Below are 10,687 nucleotides of genomic sequence, written 5' to 3'. Positions count from 1 at the left end.
TTGCTGCGTGCATGTCTGGTCTTTGTATTATCGTAGACTGACTTGTCGATCAATGTTATTTTTCTTAGGGATTGATCATGCGAACCACTTATTAGAATATCCAACATTAACAGCGGGGACGCTAGGGAAGGTTGGAATTTGAGTTCTTGGTTGGTAACTTTGGCAGTTTACTTCCGTTATTATCTATAACCTATATGCATTGTTCCTTATGCAAGAGATTAACACTTGGAACCCTGCCATAGCAATGCCATCCATGCTTTACTATGTTTCTGCCTATTTGATATGCTTGTCTTGGAGCAACTGCGAAGGTGATTTGAACCTGACATTTGGTCATTCTTAATGCCAGTTTACTTTATGTGGAAAACCTTGGCATTACCCTACTCTAAATCTGAATGTCTGAAATTCGTATCTCATGCAAAGCAACATCTAGTTGGTTTTAATCTGATATCTGGTAAATATTGGCTTATTCATTTGGCAGCTCAAGTTTTTTGTTATTTGAAACCAAATTGACTTGGTCTTAAATGTGATATCTAAACACAGATTAAGGACAATGGAGCAGGAGGATTAGCATTTCACTTGATGGCTGAACCTAAAATGATAGGCATGTCGACCACGACTAGTGCACGCAAGAGAAGGACCTGCAGCGAGCCAGTATGTTCTTAGTACATGCATCTTATCTTATCTTGTGCTTATTTCTGCTACATGGTGTTATCTGATCTCTACATTGCGTAATACATTTTTGAATAGTTAATTGTTGTAACTATGTTTGCAATATTACTGAATGCGCTTTTAGTGAAGCAGTCATCATTAGAAGATAGTCGCCAAAGCGACCCTGTGCAACATTATGATGTAAGTCTGCTTAGTACAAGTTCCATACATTGTCTTATTTATGCAACTTGTTATTATCTTATATCTACATTGCATAATAAATGTTTGAATAGTTCACTGTTGTAACTATGTTTGCAATATTACTAGAATGCAGTTGTAATGAAGAAGTCCTTAGTAGAAGATAGAGCGCAAAAAAGGTTCCGGGGTGAGCCTATGCAACGATATAATGTAAGTCTGTGCTTAGTACTTGTGCCTATCTCATATCGACAATGCTTAATATATGTTTGCATAGTTCATCGTTTAACTCTTTTTGCATTATTATCAGAATGCAGTTGTGATGAAGCAATCTTCATCAGAAGAGAGGCCCACAAAAAGTTCTGATCTTTCTTCTGATGCATCCTCTCATAGCCGTCAACCTAGACCATTCCTTTCATCAAACAGTAAATATCTGAAGGTTGTACTTTATAAAAGACATGGTATTGCTGCTTTAAGATCTGTAGCTGATATGTTGACCAAGAGTACACAAGATTCAATCAAGGCGATTGCCAAATGTCAACGTGTTATTGATGATGCTAATAGAAGTCCTCAATGATTCTATGTAATTTTTTTATTTGGGCACATTAATTGCCTTGTAATTTTCCTAGTTATTTTATTTGTGTATGTAATTGTGTGTATCATTGATATCAGATTGTAGGCTCATGAAATTTAATGCAAGTTGACTAGTCAAACAACCAGGGCCCTACAAAGATTGGGCCAGCCTATTTACAGTAGTGTGGGACCCACTTTCATTTTGGGCCGGCTCACTTACTTATTGGGCCGGCCCGTTAACATGATAGTGGGCCAACCTGCTTATTGGCCGGCCCACTATCTTGTTGGGCCAGCCCACTTGCTATATGGTGGACCCCACATACTAAATGGGTTGGCCCTTTAACAGGCAAGTGGGACCCACCTGTGTTTTTAGCCCGGCCCACTATCTTGTTGGGCCGGCCCACTTGCTATATGGTGGACCCCACATACTAAATGGGCCGGCCCTTTAACAGGAAAGTGGGACCCACCTGTGCTTTTGGCCCGGCCCACTTTCTTGTTGGGCCGGCCCATTGGCTATGTGGTGGACCCCACATACTAAATGGGCCGGCCCTTTAACAGGAAAGTGGGACCCACCTGTGTTTTTGGCCCGGCCTACTATCTTGTTGGGCCGGCCCACTGGCTATGTGGTGGACCCCACATACTAAATGGGTCGGCCCTTTAACAGGAAAGTGGGACCCACCCGTGTTTTTGGCCCGGCCCACTATCTTGCTGGGCCGGCCCACTTGCTATATGGTGGACCCCACATACTAAATGGGCCGGCCCTTTAACAGGAAAGTGGGACCCACCCGTGTTTTTGGCCCGGCCCACTTTTTTGTTGGGCCAGCCCATTTGATCTATTGTAGACCCCACGTACTAAATGGGCCGGCCCGATAGCAGGAAAGTGGGACCCACAGGCTAATTGGGCCGGCCCAATAACTTCTTGGGCCGGCCCACTTGCTTTAAGGTGGACCCCACTTGTTAAATGGGCCGGCCCGATAACAGGAAAGTGGGTCCCACGTGTCTTGTGGGCCAGCCTTTTTGCCTGTTGACCGGTCAAACGAGTGCATTCGGCCCGGCCCACATGCTTAGTGGGCCGGCCCATTAAAGTTTTGACCAGTCAACCTTAGAGGTTAGGCCCGGCCCACGTAACTAATGGTCCAACCCAGCTATATAGTTGACCGGTCAAACTAAGTCAGCTGGCCCAGCCCGCAAACTTAATGGGCCGGCCCGCTTAAGACGTGGCAGGCCTCGTGTGGGCCTTCCATCTACCACGGGGTTTCAGCCGGTTAACGCTATTAATCGCGCTTAATCTGCGTACGCACGTGGCGCTTTGCATGACGTCAGGAGTCAACGGGCTCCGGGAAACACTTCTGCAACGGTCCGATTTTCCGTGACGGAAGGGCGCCCAAGCGCGACGGACCGAAAAAATTGTCGTAGGACTTTGCCTGACGCAGTTTCGACAATAGAACCCATATCTTCGGGTTAGGCCCATAGGCGACGAAAAATACCCCTTAGCGGACGATTTTGGGACGTTGTCTATCAGAACTTTTCTTGTAGTGTGTGTGTCCCCCACTTGCGTAACGTGTCAAAACGCCGCAGATGTTGGGTCCACAAGTCAGCGAGATATAATGGACTCGTATTTTTCCAATACAGCGGTCGTGGTTATCGTCAGCACTGCTGTCACTTTAAAAAGAGAAACTTCGGCTACGGTGTTCTGAGGGTTGGCGACAGAGATAGATTGGTGATAATTTCGGGAGCCTTTGGTCAAATATAGGTTTCTGGGTGAATGTTTTAAAAAAAAGAGAAGAAGAAGGAGGGCGGAAGGACATTTCGAGTATGGCAAGATAGAAAAGGCGTGAGCCTATGATCAAATACAAGCATTTGTTCATATGCTCGGGGGCTACTCCCATCGGGAGCGCTGGTCGCGCACCCGATAAAGGTGGAAGAATTCGATAAAGATGACAATATAGCGACAAAGATGTTAAACCGTTGAGCCTACATCGGGGGCTACTCCCATCGGGAACGCTGTTCGCGTGCCCGATGAAATTATAAAGAGCGTGATGAGCATATTTCGAGTTATACAAATAACTCTTCATATACTCCCATCGGGAAGTCAAGATAAAAATATATAAGTCATCCGTTGACTCGAATAAATGTGCTATTCCAGCATCCGAAAAATTACTCGATAATATATCCTCAGAGTGCCTTCAGTCGCAAATTAATCTCTGAATGCCGCAATACTTTGCGAAGGTAAGTCCCCGGGATCCGTCCTGTGCGGCGTGGCACCGCCTCTGACGGCGCTTTGCTACTTTTTCCGTGTCAACAGACGCGAAGAAAATCCTAACGGACGCGTTAGGTACCCGATAAAACATGACTGGAATTCGACATCTGGTAAGACCTTAAGCGGTGCATGTCGAATTACACCAGTATCCCGAGATCATGTCCGGGGACGTGATCTTGAAGTAGGTTTTGGTGGATTGCCACGAGAGCAATTAACTAGTACCTGATCCGTCAGATGAACTAGCCCCAGTTATCGATATCCCTGCACAATATATTGTTGATCTGTTAAATACATATGTTAACTCGAAGAAGTTGTATTGTAATTATAAAGTTGGAGATTTCCCCTGATTCTTCGATTCAAGCAAAATCTCGGGGGCTACTGACATAGGCATCCCCAATAGGCCTGCCGAAGGTGGTACCCGGGGTTTTACTGAAGGCTCACGACCCGAAGATTATAAAGCTTGGAAGCCCAGTTATGAGAGAGTTTGGAAAGATAGAATTGTATTAGGAATATTGACTTGTAACTACTCGGGACGGACTCAGCTTGTCTCCCGAACTCTGTAACTTGTGTATTACGAAACCCTCGACTTCGCCTCCTATATAAGGGGGAGTCGAGGGACGAAGAAAGGATCGAATATTGTTAACGCAACCCTAGCTTTTAGCAGTCGAGTACTTTTTCCAGCTGAAACCTTCGAGATCTACTTGTCCTCTACTTCCAACTAAACCCTAGTCTACAATCCATAGGCATTGACAAGTCAATACCTTGTCAGTAGGCGACGGGGTTTTAGTCTTCCGAGCCGCTGACACGTTAGTCCCTCCACGCCTCGCCTTGCTTTCGTTGTGTCCGGCGTGCCCGGAGCATCCCTTGTGGGATGGGGACGGGCTCGAGGCGCCGGACACCGTATCGGATCGCGTCGGACAAAAAACGAGTTTAGGAGACACGGTTGGGAACATTCTTTGTTCGGCGCGCTCCAATTCCCTTTGGGACGGTTTAGGGAACGCGACTGGTACTACTTGCAACTACAGATCAAAAGTTATGAAAAATGTTGCCATTACATGAGTGGAGACACGTGGCAACATTCCTTTGTCACGTCCTAGTGAGCTGAAAAACATTTATGATTGCGCAATCTTTTGAATATTTCAAAATAGACTTATATATCATATATACATTAATGTGGTATGAAAATAAATGAAAATGATATGCGAAAGAGGAGAATGTGGCATCATTCTCCACGAATTAGCAGGGTAACACAACACACTTTAAGCAAAACAAAAAAATGACTAGGCGAGGGCAGCACATGTGCCTATACCGAAGAGGGCCAGAGGGGTCCCCTGGAGTGGAAATGACTATAGGTTCGTTTTCAGTGGTCTGTGACCGAGGACGCCGGAGTTGAAGGCGGTCTTGACGGCCTCTGCTAACACGTCTGACACGAGGAACTACAGGGGTAACAGGGCAAGTGTCGTACGACCGGAACCCTGCGCGGCGAGAATAGACTGGTGTTTACCAGCGTCTATTTTGGCAGACCAGCAAGCTGAGCATTTCGTCAGGTGATCAGGGCAAGTGTGTCGTACGTCCCATGCATTGCAGTTGACACGGCAGCTTTGTTGCTTATTGTCACATACAAATATACAATAGAAACAACAGCTACAGTATCAACATAATTTTCCTTGACATTTTACGGTATCAGGATCGATCTCATTGGTAGAACCGAACTGCGAGAAATGGGAGGCTCACCTGCGTGGCAAGAACCAAAACGCCCAACTGAACCTTCTCCTCAGTCCTTGTGAACGCAAGATTTATCCTCCCGAAACTACTTACTTGACAAGAACATCATCTATTTGAAACATGTGTAAAGATAGAAAGAGGAATATATCAATGTTACAAAATCCAGGGATCAAACAGTTGCCATTCAACATCAGGCTGCTACATTGGTCTTGCAAGTCTTTCAACATAGACAACTCTTGAACACGGATTTACAGTCTTTTCACACGTGTAACATATATAGAAGAATAAGAATCGATTTAGAACGCTCCACTCTCTGACAGATACTTGTCACCCCTATTTATTTCTGCAAGGGGGTGCTAATACCCCTACCTACCCCGTGTCATTGCATAAATCTGAACCCTGCCCATAAGGATTAAGGATGGCACATCCCATATAGATGTTTTAGGTCAGGATTTGTTTATTTCCACGTGTGCGGTCATATAGACTAACAGACTACCACGAGTGTGATGACTAACTCTAACTCTTAAAGTCCAGGGATTGATTCAAGGGTGTACGTCTCCGATGTAGGTAGGCCATTCTCCGGGCCGGGTTGCGCCTTTGGTTGCTCCAACACATTCAGCGCCTGAAGGTAGGAGTAGGAGGCGTTGCGATTCGGAGGTGGACTTGGGTTGGTTATCTTGCTCGCCAGGAAACGCCGGATGAGGCCTCTGAGGAATGGAGCCATGGTGTCTGGCTCGTACTCCAGAAAATACATGATTCCTCCCATGCACATGCAGAAAAGAGCCACCTGCAATTTTTGCAATGTTACTTCTACAGAAATGCCACGTATGATTTTTTCTTGATCTTTGGGACAATGGGTCTAAAAGGGTGAGAGAAATAAATCATAGAAAGAAAAAGCAGAGGAAAAAGTAGATACTAGTTGTCGTATTTCAAGTATCGACAGCAAAACACTACAAAAATGTCAGCTGCAGATTCTGCACTGCACCCCAGATTAATTCTAGAAGATTTTATTCTCGTTTAACTATGGGTTTATTGTTTGCATTCCTTCAAAAGAAAAATGAAAGATATTCTGATAGTATTTCTGGTTGCTGTGGCTGTTTGGGTTCATAACCTTGAGAGTCAAAGTTTTTTCTACCAGACTTTGGCAACTTTGACTACCACTTGGTTTTGATGCCAACACTTAGGTGTTGGTTTATGTACAGTTTTTTAACCAAAAGTTGGCCAGCACCTGATGGCCAGCATGACCACCTGAATTTTATTGACGGCAAAATTTGGTTTGGTTTTTGTGTGCTAGATTTGAGCACAAACCAAAGATACCAAACTGCCAGTTTCTCCAGACATTACGCAAACTTAACCATGTCATTCAGGTGACAGATGACTACCTGACGGGCAACTCCACTACCCACTTACAGTTCCCTTATTGTTGGAATTAATCCAGCATCTAAAAGTCAAGGCCCCGATCACAACTTGTGTTGCTATCATTAACTATCTAAAGTTATCATACTGATTCTTCAAAGGACATCTTCCGCTATAATTTGCATCTCAGCATACTGCACTACAATATCTCCAAAATTTGGTTTGGTTTATGTAACAGTTTTTTAACCAAAACTTGGCCAGCACCTGATAGCCAGCATGACCACCTGAAGTGACAGCAAAATTTGGTTTGGTTTTTGTGTGCTAGATTTGAGCACAAACCAAAGACACAAAACTGCCAGTTTCTCCAGACATTACACAAACTTGACCACGTCATTCAGATGACACGTGACTACCTGACGGGCAACTCCACTACCCACTTACAATTCCCTTATTGTTGGAATTAATCCAGCATCTAGAAGTCAAGCCCCGGTCACAACTTGTGCTGCTATCATTTAACTATCTAAAGTTATCATACTGATTCTTCAAAGGACATCTCCCACTATAATTTGCATCTCAGCATACTGCACTACAATATCTCCAAACACAGCCTGTGTACTATAGGATCCCTTCCAGTGATCATGGCAAACAGCAGACCATGCTACAACCATAAAATGCTGGAATTCTTGGGTAAGGAAATTTTTAGCTGACATGGTCTTTCACTCAGGTTACATTAATTAAAGACTAACTAAAGAACAGACTACAAGCAAGCATCGAATATTTTCTCTTGAGAGCTGAGGTCAAATGGGAAAATAGCAATAGAAATCTTACCTCGGCATTTTTTATATTTGGGAGGAGGTGACGGTTGATCAATATATACCATAGGGATTCTCCAGCACGGGGGAGTACATAGAGAGCTAACTCCGCTCTTCTAGCTTTATTCTCCAAGAGAATCGAAAGACCAGAAATTAAACCACCAAACCAATACACAAGTTTGTGGTCTTTGCTTGCAACTTTACGATGCAAACAGATGGCAGACTACCAATGATGGAAAAAGGTATTAAAACCACGAACCAGTTATTATGTGTAAAGGAACATACTAGTTACTCATAGTTACCTGGAAGAGAGTGACAAAAGCAGACAAAAAGGTGGTAGATCGAACTGCACCCACAAGAGCACGCCAGCAAGTTGCAGCTGGGGATTCCAAAAACTGACATTTTGATGAATAAATTTTATGTGTTAGTTAATCAACATAGAAGATGGATATACATGAGCAGACATACTAAAATAATAACAAAATAACAAGCGGCTATTGTTGGTGTTTAGGACTTGAGGTCAATATTTTGTTCCAACAGCACAATATAACTCAAAGAATGATCCGAGCACATTTGCATTTAGAAAAAGTTAAACATGTGTGGAGCAGGTACAAATATGGTGGCACAATATAACTGGAAGGTATTTTGTAAGATTAGTTTTTACTTGACGCATCAAATTTTCACTGAAACAAATACACCACGCATGTGGATGCAATCACGTGGCACTTCTGAGTTTTACAGCAGAGTCTTTTACTATACAAATGAAGCATAGTGGGCAGTAAGTTACCTTTTGAAGACGTAGAACAACAAAGGGGACAAATGTCAATGAGAAGTACAGAGGGAATGTTTTCTTGAATGTTGATGAAGTGACAGTAACATTATGAGCCAAGCATGATGCTCTGTCGGGATGAATCACAGAGCATGGAATAATGGATGGACTTTTCGTTAATTTCATCAAATTCAAATTCTTCTTGTTTGCGAATAAGGCCGAGAGGCCAATGAGATCCACATGACCACCTCTGCAGCTATCTCTGACAGCCTTGTAAACAGGTTCCGCAACTGGTCCTGTCTTTTGGATGAAGTCTCGGTACGATTTCGGTAAGCTTTCAGGCCTCATAACAAAAGCATACATAATCTGGAAACATAAATACAGGTGATTACACGATTTTTTTCCCTCCATGACAGAATCGTCATTAGATTAAAGCAAGATATCGATTTCATTTTGTTACCTGGGCACATGCGAGAGAAAAAAGCAACGCATCTCCATGCCTCCAATGGCTTCCCCAAAAGTGAAATCTATTTTTGGACTTTGCAGAATTATATGCACACTGCAATGATGAAGCAGTAGAACATGAGGACAATAGAGTTTATATGCAAGGTAAATATGATAACGTGTTAAGTTGTTGCTGACCTGAGCAAGCCTTGCTAGAAGATATAGAGAAAGGGTACGTCTCCTACTTGAATCATCGAGTGCAAGTATCGCCAAGCCTGCCACGGAACCTGATAATATTCTGGTCCATCACGCCCTCCAGTTGAGTCATGAATTTCGTTTGACAAAAATATTACAGCAGAAATTATCAAATTTTGATCACATTTAGGAACCCTCCCTCCCAGGTCCAATCAATAATTAGATCTACTCTTATATATTGAACATGTGTCCTAATCATCAATGCATATATGTTACTTACGCATTGAATGGTGTTTCCTTTTTGCGAAATCTCCTGAGTAAACATCGAAGTGCGTGATAGGATCCTGTGAATCCTCCAAAAAGTAGCCCTACCCGGCAAGCTTCCTCTCTTACTATTAGATCTTTCTCCGAAACCAGTTGCTGTAAATAAGTAGAAGATCTGTATAAGAAGTACTAGCAAATAATTTCGGGTACACTTGCCATTTTTGTGTTTCAACGATCGAGCAAACAGAGGGATGTAAGAAAGAGATGAAAATAAAAAACATTGAGAAGATGAGTACAGCAGTAATGGAACATTATTAGTAGACTGCATACAGAGGACCATTGGTAACGGAAGGGGGTTGTGGGCAACCACATACCTATTGAATGCATAACAGGAAACATTCTGTAATAAGCACATGAGTTAAAGCAATCTGACTGGAGTAGTACAAGTAGCATGTACTGTACTTATTATCAACAGCTGGCTAGAATATTTCACTTCTAGACAAATAATGGAGTCAACTAACTGCTACCTATTCAAGCAAGTACAGTATAGTAATAGTCGGAATCGCAGGGATAGTGATGGCTGTAAGATGAACACCATCCACATTTTAGCAACGAATTCCCCACAAAACCCAATCTAGATTTAGCTAGTAGTAGGAGGCAGCACCTTGAGATCGAGTAGGGAGCCGTAGGATCTGCGGCGTGCGAGCTTGAAGGCGCGCAGGAGGATCCCGATGCCGACGCGGACGCCGTAGGAGAGCAGGAAGGTCTGGCACAGGTTCCCGGCCGCGTGCGCCAGGCACGACTCCCCCTGGTGCACGCAGCACCCCCAGCCGCCGCCCTCCTCGTCCCGGCCGTGGTGGTGGTGGAGCTCCTGGATGGCCTCCCGCAGGCGCTCCTCCGCCTCCCGCAGCCGCCGCGCCGCCGCCTCGGAGACCTGCGGCGGAGGGGCCGCGGCGGCGGGCGGGGCAGGAGGAGGAGGGGGAGGGCGCGGGCCGAGGGTGGGCTCGGCGCCGGCGGAGAGGTCGAACGACGGCGTGGAGAGGAAGGGCATGGGGCCGTGGGCCCGGGCTCGGGCTCCGGCTCCGGCGGCGGGTATGTTTCCCTCGCTTCCGGGGCTCGTCAGCGTCTTTCCGTTGGCTCTCGCGCTGGGGATTGAATTGATGGCTAATAAGCGAAGGGGGTAAACGGGCAGGGTGGGTGCGCCAGCCGTGTGGGTTACGGACGGCGGCCACCGGGACGAACGTCACGCCAACGGCCGATGGGGCACACCGCACACGCACGTACCGGAGATGGAGACCTGGACGGAGAGGTGGATTGTTCGGTTTTCAATGCGAAGTCGACGGATCATCTCGTGGGGATGATCTGGTGATGTGGCAACTACTACTATCTCAAGACTCTAGCTTAGATTCAAGACTCTGAGAGTTTCATAACCTACTTCTTGATATT

The 10,687-nt window shown here is 45.0% G+C and overlaps 1 protein-coding gene across 1 annotated transcript; it reads right to left on the bottom strand.

The window, feature by feature from the left end:
• Positions 1 to 5,511: 5,511 nt before the first annotated feature.
• On the bottom strand, positions 5,512 to 10,394 carry LOC127333751 (uncharacterized). Its single transcript, XM_051360184.2, is given in 9 exon segments — positions 5,512 to 6,188; positions 7,586 to 7,792; positions 7,872 to 7,964; positions 8,357 to 8,704; positions 8,799 to 8,897; positions 8,981 to 9,034; positions 9,036 to 9,069; positions 9,258 to 9,397; positions 9,906 to 10,394. Coding segments are annotated over 9 exon segments (1,626 nt in total). The 5' UTR covers positions 10,293 to 10,394; the 3' UTR covers positions 5,512 to 5,924.
• Between the last annotated feature and the right edge of the window lie 293 nt (positions 10,395 to 10,687).

Source organism: Lolium perenne, chromosome 2 (assembly GCF_019359855.2).
Source record: "Lolium perenne isolate Kyuss_39 chromosome 2, Kyuss_2.0, whole genome shotgun sequence".
Lineage (NCBI taxonomy): Eukaryota > Viridiplantae > Streptophyta > Magnoliopsida > Poales > Poaceae > Lolium > Lolium perenne.
Note: the sequence above shows the minus strand (reverse complement) of the source record. Positions and strands in the feature narration are given on the sequence as shown.